The sequence below is a fragment of the Sus scrofa genome, chromosome 9, assembly GCF_000003025.6.
Source record: "Sus scrofa isolate TJ Tabasco breed Duroc chromosome 9, Sscrofa11.1, whole genome shotgun sequence".
NCBI lineage: Eukaryota > Metazoa > Chordata > Mammalia > Artiodactyla > Suidae > Sus > Sus scrofa.
The window spans coordinates 7,457,470-7,478,085 of NC_010451.4; the positions used below are offsets into that span (position 1 = coordinate 7,457,470).

At 38.8% G+C, this 20,616-nt stretch overlaps 1 protein-coding gene across 9 annotated transcripts in view; it reads right to left on the reverse strand.

Annotated features, from left to right (window-relative positions):
- FCHSD2 (FCH and double SH3 domains 2) overlaps positions 1-20,616 on the reverse strand; it is a 253,445-nt gene that overhangs the window by 90,954 nt on the left and 141,875 nt on the right. For all 9 annotated transcript variants that reach the window (XM_021102293.1, XM_021102289.1, XM_021102287.1 and 6 more), the window contains exons 7-8: positions 19,977-20,031; positions 19,009-19,137 (exon numbers count right to left, since the gene is read on the reverse strand). In XM_021102293.1, the coding sequence (XP_020957952.1) occupies positions 19,009-19,137; positions 19,977-20,031 (184 nt within the window). The remainder of the gene's footprint in view (positions 1-19,008; positions 19,138-19,976; positions 20,032-20,616) is intronic.

Consider the following 20,616-nt stretch of genomic DNA (forward strand, 5'->3'; position numbering starts at 1 on the left):
AGATGCCCGATAGTCTGAGAAGGAGAGCATTACGGAGAGGCTGCCTCAGGACAAGGGCAGCATACAGCAGTAAGGCGTGTGGCGGTATATACGGTGGTATGGGAGAGCACAAATAGTCAGGAAGGCTCACGTCTTGGGTGAGGACTTAGAATTCTGTAGAAACTAAATCTAGCCTATGGCTAATTCGGAGCCTTTGGAAAAAAAAATCTCTTCTTCATTTTCCCTAACTTTACTACTTATTAAGGTTTCTACCTTGGATTATGGGAAAGAACTAAGTAGAGGTGAAATTCACACACCTTTGTTAGTTATTAATATTGCAATGAAAGGAGAGAAAATTGAAGAGAATTACTGATTATAAACCGGAAATGTATTAATTCCTCTTTTCATTTACACTAATAATTAATTTTGACTTATAATTTGGGGCAGCTATCATCTTAGCTTTACTATCATCATTTAACATATACACTAATTATACACATCGAACCTGGGGATACTTTATTGTTCTCATCAATGGAAAATAGGTAAACTGCTACAGAGTAATATTTACCTATTACTTAGCATTAAACAGCTACAAATATAAATTATATTAAAATATATACTATAAAAATACCCATAATAAAATAAACAATATGTAAGTAACATACACAGTTAAGTTCAAACCCAGTGGGCAGAAATAACTACAGAGTGGTCTAAAATTTGCTTCTAAGGGAAGCATTACAGCTTCGTCACTCCTGTGGGGTAGATGGGTCACATAAAACACAATGTCAGGCAAGCCAAGAGACAGCAACCAGAAACTGACATGGAATTTGCACTTACACGATGTATAAAGAGCAGCTGGAACAGAGAGAATAGAATTCTATGGGGTTGGAGGAATACATGGAAGTCATTTTTATTTTTGTCTTTTTAGGGCCACATCTGTGGCATATGGAGGTTCCCAGGATGGAAGTCAATTTTGTACAAAAATCGTAGGTAATCTCACTATCTAAAGAAAATCACTTCTAAATATTTTGATGATTTACTTTATCTACCTACCTACCTACCTACCTACCTACCTATCTATATACCTGGATATGTGAACATATACTTAAAAAAGAGACTCTGAAGATATATTTAAGACTGTATCTTGTATATTACTGATGATCTATTTATTCAGCTAATACAGTGTTATTTTTCATATCACTAAACAATCTTCTATAACATAATTTAAAAATGAATTATAGGAGTTCCCATCGTGGCGCAGCAGAAACGAATCTGACTAGGAACCGTGAGGTTGTGGGTTTGACCCCTGGCCTCACTCAGTGGGTTAAGGATCCGGCATTGCCTTGAGCTGTGGTGTAGGTTGCAGATGCAGCTTGGATCCAGCGTTGCTGTGGCTGTGGTGTAGGCTGGCAGCTGTAGCTCCGATTGGACCCCTAGCCTGGGAACCTCCATATGCTGAGGATGCAGCCTTAAAAAAAGACCAAAAAAAAAAAAAAAAAAAAAAGAATTATAGCATATCACATCTTTTAGAGATATCATAATTATTGTTTATATTTTATATCATATTTAATTTATATAATATACATATTGATGCTATGTAAAATATAACATTCTATTTATTATTAAATATTTATGTATTTAAGTTCTTTGAATTACTTCAAATTATTGAATGTTTTAAATATTTGTTGCTTTCGATTTTGCATCTCATTGTAATCTCATGTATGAAGACAAATATTTTCACAGATATTTATTTATATACTTAGAATAAATTCCTAGGATGTAACTGCTAAGGCAAAGAAGGAAAAATACATGTATTTTTTTTCTTTCAAGAATTTTATAGTTCTAGCTCTTACATTTACGTCTTGATTCACTTCGAATTAAATCTTAGACATGGTGTGAGCTAGAGATCCAACTTCATTCCTTTGTGTGTGTCCACTCGATTGTCCCAGGATCATTTGTTGAAAGACTATTCTTTTCCTTCGTTAAAAGGTCTTGGCATCCTCCTCAAAGTCAAACGGCTATAGGTGTACTGTCACTGGGTTTTTATATCTTTTTTCCCCAACTATATTGAGGTGTAATTAACACAGGACATTGTGTAAGTTTAACATGTGTCATATGCTGATTTGACACATATTACAAAATGATCACCACTGTAACATTAGCTAACAATTCCATCCTGTTACATAATTACCTTTTTTTTTTTTTTTTGGTGTTAAGAAGATTTAAGATCTATTCTTTTAGCAACTTCCAAGTATACAATATTAATAGCTATAATCACCATTTGTACCTTAGATCACCAGAACTTGATTCATCTTTCAACTGGAAGTTTGTATCCTTTGACCAGTAGGCCCCATTTCTGTCACCTTCCAGGTCATGGCTAACTACCAGTCTACTGTTTCTACGGGTGTGGCTTTTTCAGTCCACATATAAGTGATATCGTTCAGTAAATGTCTTTCTCTCTCTGACCGATTTTATTTAGCATAATGCCCTCGAGGTTCATCCAGGCTGTCACAAATGGTAGGGTTTCCTTGATTCTCATGGTTGAATAATGGTAATATATATACACAATGGGATATATACACACAATGGAACAGTGCTAGAGTGAACATTGGGGTACAGGTACCCTTTTGAGATTCTTTGGGGTTGCTCAATCATATAGTATTTCTAGTTTTAGTTTTGTTTGAGAAACCTCCATCCTGCTTTCCACAGTGGCTGACCAACTTACAGTCCCATCAACAGTTCACAAGGGCCCCCTTTCTTCCACATCCTCGCCAACACTTGTTTCCTCCTGTCCTGTTGATGACAGCCATCCTAATGGGTACGGGATAATCTCACTGTGGTTTTGATTTTATTTGCACTTCCCTGATGATTAGTGATGTTGAACACATTTTCGTGTACCTGCCGGCCATCTTTATATCTTCTCTGGAAAGACGTCTACTCAGTTCCTCTGCAATTTTTTTTTTTTTTCAATGACTGCACCTGCAGCATGAGGTAGTTCCCAGGCTAAGGGCTGAATTGGAACTGGAGCTGAGGCCTGTATCACAGACATTGATCCAAACCACACCTGCAACCTATGCTGCAGAATGTGGCTACAGCAGATCCTGTCTAACCCAGTGGGCAAGGCCAGGGATCAAATCCACACCCTCCCAGAAACTATGTTGGGTCCTTAACCTGCTAAGCCACAGTGGGAACTCTATCCTCTGCCATTTTTTAACTGAGGCTTTTTTTTTTTTAGGTTTTGTCTTTAGTTTTTGCTATTGAATTGCATGATTTCTTATATATTTTGGATGTTCACCCCTTATCAGATATATGATTTGCAAATATTTTCTCTCATTCCATAGGCGGCCTTTTCATTTTGCTGATAGTTTCTTCAATGTACAGAGGCCTTTTAGTTTTGGGTAGTCCTATTTACTTGTCTTTGCTTTTGTTGCTTGTGTTTTTGGTGTCATATCTAAAAAAAATCATTGCCAAGACTAATGTGAAACAGCTTTTCCCTGGTGTTTTCTTCTAGGAGCTGTATGATTTTAAGTCTATGTTTAAGCCTTTAATACATTTTTAGTTAATTTTTGTGGGTGGAAAAAAGTAGCGGTTGAATTTTGTTCTTCTGCATTTAATTATTCAGTTTTCCCAGCACCACTTATTGAAGGGACTATCCTTTTTCCCCACTGAGTGTTTTTGGCTCCCTTGTCAAATATTAGTTGGCCTTATACCTAAGAGTGTATTCCTCTTCCTTAAAACTGAATTTGTAGCTTTTCCTATTTCTTCTGGGATGTTTTCATTTTTCTTATTGATTTATAAGAACTCTTAAACTCCTAAGTTATCATCTACCTTATCAGATATTTAGAAGCAGTCCAGACAGTGGTTGTGGTGGACACTATTCATTGTCCGCTAAAATTTGTTCTCCCTTTCTTCCCATGCTGTTAGGTTTGGCCATGTGAGCCAAGACAATACGAGCAGAGGTAACATATAGCGCTTTCCAGACTAAATCTTAAGAGCATGATATGTCTTTGCCATGCTCTCGTTCCTCTACCCTTTGGCTAGAATGCAAATAAGTCCAATGACCCAAGTGTGGCCAAGCAGGTGATTTGAGAAAGTGGAAGAGTCATCCTGCTACCTGGATACTTGAATAATTTCATGAGGTAGCACCTACCTATCTACTCTGAGCTATTGGATGAGAAATAATTAACATCTATCTTATTTGAGCCTTTATATTTTGGGTTTCTCTATTTTTGCTCTTTAGCTTTTATCTTAATTAATACAGGATTAGCCTCTTGTGGTGGGATGTTGCTGCAACAGCAACAAAAAACCCAATATGAGTGGCATCTGCTAAGCGGTAGTATAGCAAGCAGTGGGGAAACAGATGTGCAGATTGGGAAGGTGGTATTACTTGGTATACTATGGCGAAACATCAGGTGATACTGTTGCCTGAGATAACATGGACAGCAGACCAGGGTTATAAATTGTTTAGTTTTAGGGCAGAGTTTCTAATCTCGGCATTTTGACTTATATGTAAAGCACTTACTATAAGACTTGGCACTTAGCTCAATAAATGGTAGTAGCTACTGTTGTTATTATGGCTGTATTACACATTCAAAAATTTGGGGATTGTCATGTGTGTATGTAAGACTGGGTCACTTTGTTGTACAGCAGAAATTATCGCAACCTTGTAAATTAACTATACTTCAATAAAACTTAAAAAAATTTGGGACTGTGCAATCTCTCACCATATTCACATATAGCATCTACCTCTGCTTTGCTAGAATACCTAACAATCACCTTCTCGCACTAATATCAGATAAATCTTCATCCATGCTTTTCTCCATTGCATGTATTTTTAACAAATCTAAAATTTGGCCTGGTATGATATAGGGATAAAATTTTTTCTTTTTCTAGAAAGCCTTAACATCACTATCTTTATAACCTTTAGTTTTCCACTGATCTAAAGTCTACCTTTTCAGAGTTTGTTAATGATTTCTTAATCTCTAACTGAGATCAATCATGCTTACTGGGAAAATGAGGCTAGAGTTCAGTAAAGCAAATAAAGTTCTTTTGCCATAAAGTTTAGGGAAAATTCTAAACAACAAGAATATTATAAAAAATATATTCTTCTTTTTTTTTTTTTTCTGTCTTTTTGCCTTTTCTTGGGCCGCTCCTGCAGCATATGGAAGTTCCCAGGCTAGGGGTCCAATTGGAGCTGTAGCTGCCAGCCTATACCAGAGCCACAGCAACAGGATCTGAGCCGCGTCTGCAAACTACACCACAGCTCACGGCAACGCCGGATAGGTAACCCTCTGAGCAAGGGCAGGGATCGAACCCGCAACCTCATGGTTCCTAGTTGGATTCGTTAACCACTGCGCCACGATGGGAACTCCAAGAAATATATTCTTTCTTTTACTTAAAAGATAACTTTCTGAACAATACACTGTTGGTACTCTCAACAGACATACTTTAAAGCATTTTTACTTTTGGCAAGAACCAAAAAAAAAAAAAAAAAAAAAAAACCAAAAAACCCTAAATATAGTATGTCTGTGCATCTTACCAATGAAGACAAAGTTAGGGAGGAAGAGTGCCTGTGAGTTTAATGCTTGGAAATTCCCTACATACTTTCGTTTATATTGGTTTTGCTTGACCACTCAAGTAAAGAAACTCTCTTCTCTATTTTAATGCCAGAGACATATGTAAGGTTTTAAGGGAAAACACTAATATTAGCCTTTAGCATTTTTAGCACAAAAACAAATATTGCATGTATTTTTTTCATTTACTTGTAATCACCAACTTTACTTATTTTGTAAGAAAACCTCGTGAGATACATAAGAGTTTACTACTATAGCTAAAACAGGTTATGTTGGTTAGTGGAGGCTCACAGAAGGTGGAAAGAGAAAGGCATGCTTAGAGAACATCTACGAAGTGGCAATCACTTCCACACATTTACAACTCACGAAAAGGATACTGTCAGTCCTGTTTTCATAGAGAAGAAAACAGGATCTCGCAGGTTAAGAGATGTAAGGCAAAGAAAGCCTCCTCCTAGAGGAAGGCTTCATGATAGAAGTATCTGCTTTTTCTTAATGTCAATGGTTTACTCTCAATATTGTACAGCAAGTATGCTTCAATACCCACCCCCTACAAAAAAAATGTTCACCCTCTCCAGAGCCTCAGGCTACCCACAAGCAAAAAGAACTACTCTTCTTCTGGCTCAAGATACTTCAAATTTCAAAAAAATTGTTCCTGGAGGTAGAAAGAATAAAAAGAACTTATGAGATTACTGTATTCCAATAGAAAATAAAATTGGAGTTCCTGTCGTGGCGCAGTGGTTAACGAATCCGACTAGGAACCATGAGGCTGCGCGTTCGATCCCTGGCCTTGCTCAGTGGGTTAAGGATCTGGCGTTGCCTTGAGCTGTGATGTAGGTTGCAGACGCGGCTTGGATCCCGCGTTGCTGTGGCTCTGGCGTAGGCCGGTGGCTACAGCTCCGATTGGACCCCTAGCCTGGGAACCTCCATATGCCGCAGGAGTGGCCCTAGAAAAGGCAAAAAGACAAAAACAAACAAACAAACAAAACAAAAATAAAATAAAATAAATATGGTATTAAATACTAAGAAAAATAAAATACGCCAGAAAAAAAATGAGATGCCTGACAGTCTTGGATCAGACAGAATGGTTTCACCTCAGGCAGAAGGACATGCTTTGAGAAACGGTCTTGAGAAGGTCTGCCGAGCATCAGAAATGAAGGTAACAAGTTAAAGTCCAGACCTTAGACTCTTATAACTGGTGACGAGCCCACCTCTTACCAGTTCCATTAAATCTCTAATTCTGTTTTCTAAATGATTTACATTTTGAAAGCGAACTGCCTCTCTTAGGGCCGGGTCATTTGAGGTTTATCAGCTTATTTGAATATAATTCTCCCTGTAAAACAAGTAAAACATCTATCTAATTTAGAGCTATATAAAACAGATATCACTAATATGTCACCCAAATCATTTTTGCCCCAAATAATTTATTAAATATAAATACACAATAAATCATTCAACAAATATTTATCAAGAGTCTACTACTTGTCAAATACCATATAATACCAATTATATCTGGAATCTAATACAGGGCACAAGTGAGCCTGTCTACAGAAAAGGAACAAACTCATGGGTATGGAGAACAGACTTGTGGTTGCCAAGGGGGATGGAGAGGGAGAGGGAGGCACTGGGAGTTTGGGGTGAGTAGACGCAAACTATTGCCTCTGGAGTGGATCAGCAACAAGATCCTGCTGCACAGCACAGGGAACTCTATCTCGTCACCTGTGATGGAACATGGTGGAGGATAATGTGAGAAAAAGAATGTGTGTGTGTATATATATGTATATATATGTATAAAACTGGGTCACTGTACTGTATAGCAGAAATTGACAGAAAAAATGTAAATCAACTATAAATAACTCTGGCCCTAAAAAGGAAAAACAAACAAACAAAAAAGAAGTGCCTGGGGAGAGTGAGGAGAGGGAAGGTTTTATGCAGAGAGAACATGTGCGAATACTCTCACATAAGAAAGTCTGGTACTAGTGAGGAAATGAAAAAGAGTCACTTTTTTTTTGGGGGGGGGGTCATGGAATATGAAAGTTCCCAGACTAGGGGTCGAACCTGAGCTGTAGCTACCAGCCTACACCACAGCCACAGCAACACCAGATACAAGCTGTGTCTGTGATCTACATCGCAACTCACAGCAACACGGGATCCTTAACCCACTGAGCAAGGCTAGGGATCGAACCTGCATCCTCACGGACACTTGTCGGGTTTGCTACCACTGAGCTACCATGGGAACTCCAAAGAGTGTCACCGAGTGAAGTGGAAAGAGTGAAGTGGGGAGAGATATCAAATGAGGATAAAGAGACAGAGTCAAAACGTGAAATAACCCAAATGTCCATCAGCCGATGAATGGATAAACAAGATGTAGCATATCTATGTAATGGAGTATTGTTCAGCCACAGAAAGAATGAAACGTTGACATACGCTACAAAACACGTTCGAACCTTCAAAACACTATACTAAGTGAGAGAAGCCGGACCCAAGTGGCCACCTATTGCATGATTTCCATTTCTACGAAATATCCAGAACAAGCAAATCCACAGAAACAGAAAGCAGATCAGTCATTGCCAGGAGCTGGTGGACAGGGAAACTAGGCAGTGACTGCTAATGGGGTACAGGGCTTTTTCTTATGGTGAGGAAAATTTTCTAGAATTAGATAGTGGAGTGGTGGCTGTAAATCCTTGTGAATATACTAAATTCCACTGAACTGTACACTTTATTTATTTTTTTCTTTTCTGGCCACAACTGCAGCATAGAGAAGTTCCTGGGCCAGAGACTGAATCTGAACCACAGCTGCAACCTATACCGAAGCCACAGTGATGCCAGATCCTTGACTCACTGTCCCAGACCAGGGGTCAAACCCACGTCACTGCAGAGTCAATGCTAGATCCTTAACCCGCTGTGCCACAGTGGGAACTCTGAATTGCACACTTTAAAATGGTCAATTTTATGGTATGTACATTATACCTGAATTTCAAAAAATGAAGTTGGCACAAGAACAGAGCACACAGGGCCTTCTAAATTACCTTGACTTTTCTCCTATTCCCTCTGGAGGAATAAGAAACCACTAAAGTTTCTAGGTAGGGTGTGTGGCAGATACCCACAAATTACTTCTTGAACAAATAAAAACACTTGACATGTAACACAATACCCTTTGTAACACGGAGAATTCTCTGTCTTTTGATTGAAACTGTTACCTATAATTCTGCTTCCTAGAAGACACCTTCGGGTGAACCTGAAGCTTTTGTTCAGAAAGAGTTACTCTTCTCCAGGGGGTCATCTTCTCAGATATACTGAGAAGATAAATATACCAAATATACTGAGACAATAAATTTCAATTTCCTAAATAAGGCTCTATTCAGATCCAAAATGACACTGCTTAGGAGTTCCCATTGTGGCGCAGCAGAAACGAATCTGACTAGGAACCATGAGGTCGCCGGTTTGATCTCTGGCCACGCTCAGCCGGTTATGGATCCGGTGTTGCTGTGAGCTGTGGTGTAGGTCACAGGCGAGACTCGGATCTGGCACTGCTGTGGTGTAGACTGGCAGCAACAGCTCTGATTAGACTCCTAGCCTGGGAACCTCCATAGGCTGTGGGTGTGGCCCTAAAAAGACGAAAGACCAAAAAAAAAAAAAAAAAAAAAAAAAAAAAAAAAAATCCAAAATGATGGTGTTGAGCTGGAATTCCACAAAGTTCCAAGCCTTGCTCCTGTTCTTGGCGGTTGTAAAGGCCATGAACTACTCCATGAACAGAAGGCCTGCCTGGAGAAGTCAAGATGCTTCTGACCAATCACCTTCACTCCAGCGGTCCAGCTGTTTCCTACGTGCTGGAGATTCATTCTCCGACCAATGCTTCTCCTTGGTGTTTTACTGGTTTTATAACAGTCATGTTAAAATATATTGCTACAAATTGATAAATAAAACAAAACAAAAACCAAGAACAGCTAGTGTTCCCTTCAAATATTGATGGGTAATAATGCTAAGGCCTCATCCAAGGATTCATCTTATATGAAAGACATCATTTTTATCACATACACAGGTATGCATCGATACAGATAGAGATATACACACACTCTACCTTTTATCAGCTTCCTTTAAGACCATTTCCAAATAGTACACCCGGAATATCATTTAGCCTCACTCTCACTTGTTCAAGCTAATACCGGAACGCTCCGGTGCAGAATATTAAATTCAATAGTGATGGTCTACTTATCCCCTTTGCAACCTGAGGAGAGAAACACGCTGCAGCCTCGTGATTATTATCTTCATCTACAGACTTACTCCTTCTTGGATCATGTTAGAATCATTTCATTTATTTGGCTTTGAGTTATCTGTCTCTGGAATACACTCATATTAATGAATTATGCAGAAAAGGAGACTGGCATTTAGGTTTTATCACCTAAATGCTGAGTAGTATTCCATTGTATACTGGTCAATTAACTTTGAAAAATGTGTCTGAGAGAGAGAGAGAAAAAAAAAAAAAAAACAAAAACAGGAAGAGAGACAGAAAGAAAGAGAAAAATACTAGTCTTTTCTTTAAAAATTTTAAGGATAGAGTATTTAATCACTTTTTAAAAAAAATTTCTTCCTCTGTGCTTTGTACAAGTCAGAAATTCAGGAAAAATTCTCTTCCTTTTAAAGAAACCATAGAATACAAAAAGCATCACTGAATAAAAAACACTAAAAGATTTTTTTTAAAAACCTGAATCTTAGAATCAAGGAAATATGGAATGTGTCAACTGATTAATTTAAGAAAATAAAATGACCCGACATATATTTAAATCAGATATTATAAGGTCATGTCTGAAAATGGATTTCAGTAAACTCCACCACATGCTATTTGTGATAAAGAAATACAATTTTTAGGTTAAAACACTTTCCTGAATGGAACTTAAAAACCTACACATTGGCCACATTAGGTAAAACATCACCATATGCACACAGGTGAGGCCTGACCTGCATCACAGGAATAGGTACTATGCTCAAAAAAACTGCTCAAAATAGTCTGTGGCCAGGGACTATTTTAAACCCTTTATTGGTCATATCATTTGCAAATATTTTCTCCTATTCAGTAGGCTGTTTTTTCATTTTGTCCCTGGTTTCCTTTGCTGTGCAAAAAAGCTTTCAAGTTTGATTAGGTGCCATCTTATTCATTTATATGTAACGATTGTTTTTTCCTTTATAGCTGGTTTACAGTGATCTGTCAATTTTCTACTGTAAAGCATGGTGACCCAGTTACACATACATGTATACATTCTTTTTTCTCACATTATCATGTTCCATCGTAAGTGACTAGACATAGTTCCCTGTGCTACACAGCAGAATCTCATTGCTAATCCATTCCAAAAGCAAGAGTCTGCATCTATTAACCCCAAGCTCCCAGTCCATCCCACTGCTCCCCGCTCTCCCTTGGCAACCACAAGTCTATTCTCCAAGTCCATGATTTTCTTTTCTGTGGGAAGGTACTTTTGTGCCATATATTAGATTCCAGTTATAAGTGGTATCATATGGTATTTGTCTTTCTCTTTCTGACTTACTGTATCACTCAGTTTGAGAGTCTCTAGTTCCATCCATGTTGCTGCAAATGGCATTATTTTTTACTTTTTTTAGGGCTGAGTAGTATTCCATTGTATAAATATACCACATCTTCCTAATCCAATCATCTGCAGATGGACATTTGGGTTGTTTCCATGTCTTGGCTATTGTGAAAAGTGCTGCAATGAACATGCGGGTGCATGTGTCTTTCTCAAGGAAAGTTTGTCTGGATATATGCCAAGAGTGTTTTATCTTGATTTTGTTTCTTTCCCTTAGGAGATAGATCCAAAAAAAAAATCACTAGAATTTATGTTAAAGAGGACTTTGCCAATGCTCTCTTCTCGGAGTTTCATGGTTTCAGGTCTTACATTTAGGTTTTTAATCTACATTGAGTATAGGGTGTGAGAAAATGTTCTAATTTCATTCTTTTACATGCAGCTACCAGGTTTTCCCAATACCATTTATTGAAGAGATTATCTTTTATCCATTGTATATTCTTACCTCCTTTGTTGTAGATTAATCAACCATAGGTGCATAGGTTTATTTCTGGGCTCTCTGTTCTGTTCCATTGATCTGTGTCTGTTTTTGTACCAGTGCCATGCTGTTTTGATTACTAGAGCTTTACAGAATAGTATGAAGTGAGGGTGTGTGATATTTCCAGCTTTGTTCTTTTTTCTCAAGACTGCTCTGGTCCCTAATTTACTGTTGACTCGCAAGCCCAAGACATCTATTAAGCTCTCAAGCCGGAATGTTCAATTACCTGTCGGTCCTGTCCACTGGCAGGTGTTAGCAGTAGATTGTCATGATCCGATATACATTATTAAAAGATTACTTTGAAAAATTTTAGCTTGAAGATCATTAGGTAAAGCTTAGAATTCTACAAAAAGTCCTGTCTTTGAACAGCTGTTTTCAAATTATATTTCGAGGAACCCTAGTCTTCAGCATAATGCCTCGGAACCAAGGGAAAGAAGTAGAGGGTGACATATGCAGGTATGGAAAACGGGGCCCACAAAAGAGAAAGAGGCTCACAAGCTTTAATTAAACAGCTTCCCTTTTATCTGCTTTATATAAGAGGATTCCATGTAGGAGTTTGTAGCAGGTGTTAAACTGCTAAACTAAAACTCTTTTTAAATCATCGTTTTAGAAGTTCGGTAAAGGAGTTCCCACTATGGCGCAGTGGGTTAACTGCTATGGCTTGGGTTGCTGCAGAGGCATGGGCTCAATCTCTGGCACAGCACAGTGGGTTAAAGGACTTGGAATTGCCATAGCTGCAGCACAGGTCGCAGCTGTGGCTCAGATTCAATCCCTGGCCTGGGAACTTTCGTATGCTACAGGTGTGGTCATTAAAAAAAAAAAAGGAGAGGTTTGGTAAAAATGGGCAAGAAGTATCCTAATTTTCTCTTTTTGTGTCACGGAGAGCCAACCATAATATAAACAATAGAGCAGAGGAAAGGATCTTTCACCTCATATTCCACATGCCCTTTAGGGACTGCTCCCGAGAAAACTACAACCTTCCTGCTTCTGGCTCACTGCCTGCATGAATCATGCCCAGTTCATCTCTGTATCGAACACCATGCCTGTAACCTATTACACTCGAATACTCCCTGAGTTTAACACGACACACAATGTTAAAACTTGTAATAAAAAGTGCTGTAACACCATCTGGCCCTCTTTGGTAAAGCTGCCAATACACACCGCTCCTAGGTATATTCCCTTAAGAAATTCTTGCACAAGTACACCAGGAGACACATTAAAAACAAAGAATGTTGATAGCAGCATTGTTTATAAGAGTGAAACAAAGACAACTAAGATTACAATTTAGAAAATGGAAAAGTAATTTATGACATATAGATAATGAAATACTAAATGGTAAAATGGTGATTAATAAAGTAGTTAAAAATCCATTATTGAGGGAGTTCCCGTTGTGGTGCAGCGGAAATGAATCCAACTAGGAATCATGAGGTTGTGGGTTCGATCCCTGGCCTTGCTCAGTGGGTTGGGGATCCAGTGTTGCCGTGAGCTGTGGTGTAGGTCACAGACACAGCTCGGATCTGTTGTTGCTGTGAGCTGTGGTGGAGGCCAGCAGCTACAGCTCTGATTGGACCCCTAGCCTGGGAACCTCCATATGCCCTGGTGTGGCCCTAAAAAGACAAAAAACAAAAAAACCCCAAAAAAGCTGTATAATGGAATTACTTTGCTGACACCAGAAACTGACACAACATTGTGAATTAATTATACTTCAATAAAAATTTTTTAAAAAAGAAAAAGGGTCCTAGTATTAAGCTTTTCAAAACGTCTTTCATTAGATAAAAATTTGTCCCCTTTTCTACCATGATGCACTGTATTTCATCCTTCCTCATCCTAACCACTAGGAAAAATTCACAAGCTTTAAAAAGTCAGTTTATATATTACACAAGAATATGCTACAAAAAAGGAACATTTGAGGAACAAACTACCTTACTCTCCAACAGTCAGCTCAACTGCCTTTTATAGATTTGATGAAATCAGTTAACCAGTTTCCATGGCCTAGCAATAGTTGTGTTGTTTTAGTTCAGAGTTCAAAACAACCTGCCTGATAATATACTTTCACAGAATAATATATTTAGCATCTCCTCTAATCAGCACTGGCATAAGCAATACAAATTATTCCTTGGGGAATGTGTCTAAATATTTTTACTTAGATACTGACATGATCTTACTCTTTAGAATAATTAAAATGGGAGAACTTGCAATTTTCAATTGTTACTTTTATTCTACAAGTCTCAGAATTTATGACATTCACAGTCTGCTACTGCTTATTACACTACATTTTACTATCAAAAAGATTGGAATGGGAGTTCCCACTGTAGCAAAATGGGATCAGTAGCGTCTCTGGAGCACTGGGATGCAGGTTCAATCCCTGGCATGGCACAGTGGGTTAAGGATCCAACACTGCTTCATCTGCGGCACAGGTCGCAACTGTGGCTTGGATCTCATCACCAGCCGGAACTCCACATGCCACAGGGCACACACCCCCCAAAAAGGGGGGAAAAGCCATACACACACACACACACACACACACAGTTGGAATGGTATTTAGAAAAGAACACAGAATGAAATCTAGGAAAGAACACAGGCTTTGAAGTTAAGAGACCTTGATGTAAGCCCTGAGTTTTATACAACTGAACCTCACTGAGCCTCCACGATCTGACCCGTAAAACAGGGATAATGATAATTACTTTGAAAGATGTTAAGAAAACTAAATGAAATGATGTACTCTAAGGTGCGGAGACTGAGAACGCAGCAACGTTAGACAGCTAAACAGGTGCTGTAGGTCTCTTCTACAGTCTCCTCCTCTTCACCCTCAAAACACAAGATTTATATAAAATAGAATAAGAGGATTTCTTCAATAGGACAATATACGACATGTATACCAAGCTTAAAAATTAACAAAAATGCTTTTCATTATCTCATTTGTTCCTCACAGAAGCCAAAGGAGATAAGATAGTGCAGGTTCAGCCCATGTTTAAGAGAAGAGGAAATAAATGCAATAAGTTGGTGCCATATAAAGAGCTAATGGCACTAGCTCTGACAGCAGCAGCAAGACCTGCCAGAGTTGAATTCAGGTTTTGCCATAATTCCCTTGCTTGTAAAATGGGAATGATTCGATCTAAGAGGATTAAAGTGAGACTGACTTTTTTGTTCATTCATTTATTCTTCAATAAGCATGAATTTACAAACATTTAGCATGTATAAGGAATCATATACTGTACTAGGTTGCAAAGATGAAGTCTCAAGCGATACAGACACACTCATTGCCTCGTGGAATGTACAGTGAAGTGGGAGATAAGCATTTATCACATAATCACACTGATATGGGTAAAACTACAACTGTGTTAAGGGTTTCAAAGATGAGATAAACCATTCTGAGATAAACCATCTGAGACCAGCAGATGGGGCAGAAGATGTAAGGGGGTTAGGAGATCATGGCAGACTTCAGCAAATAACACAACAAAAGAGATCTGAGAAAATGACACAGGGAGCAGAAAGGGAAATTGGACAAGGTCAAAAGGAGAAATATAAGGATACTGACATTAGTTTCCCCTACAAATGGTCCACCAGAACACTCTAGAGTGAAGCTCAAAGCTGACAAGTCCTACCCTCAGGCTAAAAGACAAACTATGCAGGGAAAAGAAAACTTTAAAATAAATTCTGTTGTTGAGACCACAAGCATTAAAGAGACAAGACAAAGCACCTGTTATAAGAAAAGAACATCTGAGGAACAAAAGAATATTAAAAGCATGCTGAAAAAATTTTAAACTTAATAGAAGAGTTGAACTATAAAGCTGAAAAAGTCTCCCAGAAAGCAGAGCCTAACAACCAAGGACAATAACAGAAAAAAAAAAAATCTAAAGGACTAGACTAGGAGTTCCAAAATCTTAATAACAGAAGTTCCAGAAAGAGAAAACAAAAGGGAAGAATTAATCTAAGAATCAAAAGACACACTAAGAATATTTAAGTTTCTAGGAAGAAAAAACACTGGATCAGATACGCAGAATGATCTGGGGGTTCTTAATACCTCCACAGGGAACAACAAGGAGAATTGTCTTCAACATTTGATCAAAAACAGTTTGCAACCTTTTATTCTATACCCAAGTACAAGTACAGGATAATGACATCTTCATAAACACAGTATCTCAAAAAACCTATCTCCTACGCCCACTCCCTCAAGAAAGAATTGGAAGAGTTCCTGTTGTGGCTCAGCGGTAATGAACACGACTAGTATCCACGAAGACGAGGTCCCTGGCCTTGCTCAGGGGGTTAAGGATCTGGAGTTGCCATGAGCTGTGGTGCAAACGCGGCTCAGATCTGGTGTTGCTGTGGCTGTGGCGCAGGTCAGCAGCTGCAGCTCTGATTCGACCCCTAGCCTGGGAACCTCCATATGCCGTAAGGATGCAGTCCTAAAAAGCAAAAAAAAGGACTGGAAGATGTGTTCCACCAAAGAACTGAGTAAACCAAGAAAAAAGATGTGACACAGACAATGGGAGGTCCAACACGGGAGAGAGGGAAAGGTCTCAGAATAAAGGTTTTACATGAGACGCAGAGGGCAATCCATCCAGATTAGAGGAATGCAACACAAAAAACAAACATAATATGGGCTGTCATCACTAACATCCCATCAATTGTTGATCTAAGAATAGATCCCAGTGTTGGGATTTCATTTCATTTATAGGATACCTGTTATTTAAATAATGAACTACAACAGGATAAAGAGGAAAATGAAGGATAATAGGCTTCAAGATTATGCCAGGGTACTATCAAATCATCAAAAAAGAGAAAGCTGTTATTACTATTAATCATGGTCCTGTGGCAGTGATTTCATTGTTCTCATCTGTAATCATTTCTATATATTTCTCTCTTCAACTAGATTGTGCTTTGAGGATAAGAAGTGTGTCCTGCTCATCTTTGCTTCTTCTCAAAGCCTAGCAAAGTAGCTACCACACTATAAGTGACTATCAAATGTGGGAGTAAATCAATGGCCCAAATCTGCTTCCAAGCTACTCATATAATTTTTTTTAAAAAGTCCTAGGCGTTCCCGTCGTGGTGCAGTGGTTAATGAATCCAACTAGGAATCATGAAGTTGCAGGTTCAATCCCTGGCTTTGCTCAGTGGGTTAAGGATCTGGCGTTGCTGCGAGCTGTGGTGTAGGTTGCAGACACGTCTCGGATCCCATGTTGCTGTGGCTCTGGCGTAGGCTGGTGACTACAGCTCCGATTAGACCCCTAGCCTGGGAACCTCCATGTGCCACAGGAGTGGCCCAAGAAATGGCAAAAAAGATAAAAAAGACAAAAAAAAAAAAAAAAAGTTCTAGTTAGGGTATTACAACCTTAAAAAAAATCCAGAAAACAGACCTCACCAAAAGAGGCACTAAAGGCCACTGTCACCTCAATGACAGAAATTTACTACACAGGCAAGAGCATGATTGATGGGAATTTTCCAGTACTGCAGGTTACATAATTAGCACTGGGGAGAAAATGAATTAACACACAAAACATGAAAATTGAAAATACATTTTCTTAAGAAATACTTTTAATACATTTTCTCTATTTTTTTATCATTTCAATACCCTATGTTTCACGAAACGAGTAATCTGAAGCATAAGCTACCCAAGGATGATCAAATACCTAGGTGCATGAGTGTTTCAAAATAAGTTCAAGGACATATAATCTGAGAGCTGGCTAGACCCATTAACCTCCTCTTGTTTCTGGCAAGGGGCAGACTCCCCCCAATAATACTGTACTTTTCCTGGTTTATGAAAGACCACAGGGTTTTAGGTAAGACATCTTTTTTGGCTATGGACTGAGTTTAAAAAACAAAGATTTTACTTTTGTTGCTGCTTAAACAAATATAATGTGTGTTTTAAAGTACTCAAAGGAGAAAATATATAATTAACAATTTTGATTTCATAGCAGACAGTATATGGAGAATTAAAAATGCAAATGTCTGCTCTATTAAAAACCTCTTTAATACATGAGTTGTTTGAGTATATGTGCAATATATGACAGAAATATACATTCCCTAGAGAAACCATGTTACAATGTGAGGCCAAGTCTCCACTTGGTTCTTGTATGTCTGAAGCACCACGTAACGCCGAATAAGATACGAAAACACCTAAACCTCTATGTCCAACATCTTACGGAGAAATGTATGCAGAGTTCTGGTCTGGGATGTCCCAACAATCCCTCGTCTCTCTCACTGCCTGTTTCTAACCAGTAGAAGTCAGACAGGAAAACGCCAGGAAAGGGGGGATTTCAGACAGTAAACAGAAAGGAAATGAAAACTTTTGCAATAAGTTACTTCTTAGTTTAGTTTTACTCTCTCTCTCTAGTCTTCCTTCAAGGTCCCAGCAGGTGACCTGTCTCTACTTTCCAGGGAAGAACTTGTAGTTTCTAGACAGAGCTGATCTCTTTCCCGATTCACTGCAGGAAAGACAGAGTGCGCACTCCTGCTGCGTCCCCACTCTCATCACCTCTGACTCATAAAGCAGCCGGTTTGGTGAAAGCAGTGTATGTGACAGTCGGTAAGAATGATGCCGGGGCAGTGGCGGGGGGGGGGGGGTGAAGATAAAGAAGAGAGAAACATCCATCAAATGTCTGGGTCCTTGAGACGATGGGAAAGAAGGCGATACGACTGGAAGCAGAACCTGTCCACCAGCAGGGAGGGCGAACCCGGCAGCGGGTGAGACCATTTTCTTCTCCTCTACCCTTTGTCCTTTACTTGGGTGAACACTAAAGATACACAGAGAGGTACCAACCGGGACAGACCAAGACAGTACGCAGGCACATGAGAAACTAATCCATCCTACATCTCAGAGTGACATCCAGGGTAGAGACGTTGTCATGTAGCTACTAGTTATGTTTTCTCCTGTTTTACCCACAGGCAGAATCATGAAATGTACAAGTTTACCAATCCATTAAGGATGAAATGATAAAAATTTTTAAATATAAGCTTTTAAAAATAATCCTATATTAACAACCACTATGCAGTAAATACCTGCCACTGACTAGGGAATAATTAATTTTTTTTACTACAATTTGCCACCCCCCCCCCAATCCATGGCATATGGAAGTTCCTGGGCTGGGGATCGAATCCAAGTTGCAGCTGCGACCGACACCACAGCTGCAGCAACACCAGATCCTTAAGCCACTGTCACAGTGGGAACTCCTGATTTAAGAGAGTTTTAAACATTTTCTTATCCTAAAATTAATTCAGAATTACCCGGAACAGAGGATACCTAAACAAGAGCAAGTATATTCCAACAAAATGCAAAGTAGCCTAGCTTCTGTTCTACAGACTCAATCCCATACATGCAACAGTCAACTCATCTGTTGTTCTGTTCTTTGACGATACAAAATTACCGCAGATGTCGATGCTGTATTACCTTCATAATGTTAACTAAGTCTGTCTGATAGTAGCGATCCTGGTGTGCATTTGCTGCTGCCAGTGTAAGAAGATAATCATTCCTCGCGTGGGTAGCTTTGGAATTACACTCAGATCGCCGGGCTTTTAACTAAAACATAGTAAAAGAGAAAAAGTCAGTGCAAAATGATACTGCACTGAAAAACATGAGGATGCTACTCTCAGCTGGCTCCCCAAACACAGTAAAGACGACCATGTGGAGAAAACATGAACATAACAATTCGTCGATATTAATGAAGAATTAAATAAACAGTGATGAAACGTTCATGTGGTAAGAGTGTTTTCAACTGTTATCTACACGACATATTTCCAAAGTTTTTGAGAGAGCTTCGAAACATTTTGTTCATTTTATTCTGATGGGAAAATAAAGGTTCTCAAATTAAGTCAAGTCCCTTATCTTCAAAGACCTGGGTAAATCTGCTGCAGTTAGAAAATATTAAAAAAAACAAAAACAAACAACTCCCCTCCTGTGCCAAGAGAAATGCATGCTGGTTGGGAGTCTGTCAGTCAAAGGTGGGTCGCTAAGCTTATTCATCAGGTATTCTCCAGCTGAGGCTCCCACAGGAAAAGCTCCCTTACATCTGGCTCAGAACATTTGCTCAGAGGTATAAACCTGAGTAAAACAGATTCTGCAGAGCTTTCTAAAGTCTCCTGGACTACGTTTGAAAGAGAAGAGGCTTCCTCAGCAGGCTAGGTACAGAAACCTATCTCTAAAGCAATCTGGAGAAGCAGGCGGTACCCAACATGCTGACATCTGGGGGAAAAACCCTCATGAACTGGGGAAAAAAGTTCTCCCCTAATGACTTTAAAATGCTCCTCTAAATGGAAAACGCTCTCTAGATGGAAATAACTGAACTGCACCCACAAAAGACCCAATTCTTTTAGTAGCTAAGGTTTCTTGATTATGACAGATAGTTTTCAAAAACTCACCTTTACACTTGCCTTCTGTAAACTGATTCTTGATTGAAAAAGACTAAGTTTAGATCTATAATAAAAATACAAAAGTGTGTTTAATAGAATCATCAAATCACATCATAATAAAATGATTAAATATCATAATTACTGAATTTTTTAAAAAGCAACCTTTTCCTGTGACATGATTCTGATTAAATAAACAGAAAACTAAGAGTAATGACTATTTTCCTTTATTTTATTACAGGGAGAATATTATAGTGAAACAGAAAATAATGGGATTAATTTTTTAAAATATCCTGAATGATGGAGTTCCCGTTGTGCCTCAGTGATTAACGAATCTGACTAGGAATCATGAGATTGCGGGTTCGATTCCTGGCCTTGCTCAGTGGGTTAAGGATCCAGCCTTGCTATAAGCCGTGGTGTGGGTTGCAGACGCGGCTCGGATCCCTCATTGCTGTGGCTCTGGTGTAGCCTGGTAGCTACAGCTCCAATTGGATCCCTAGCCTGGGAACCTCCCTCCATATGCCGCAGGAATGGCCCTAGAAAAGGCAAAAAGACAAAAAGACAAAAAAATAAAATAAAATATCCTGAATGAAAAAAAAAATGCTAATTTGACAAATCCAGTATGCTAGTATCTCCTAATAAACCAGAGTCA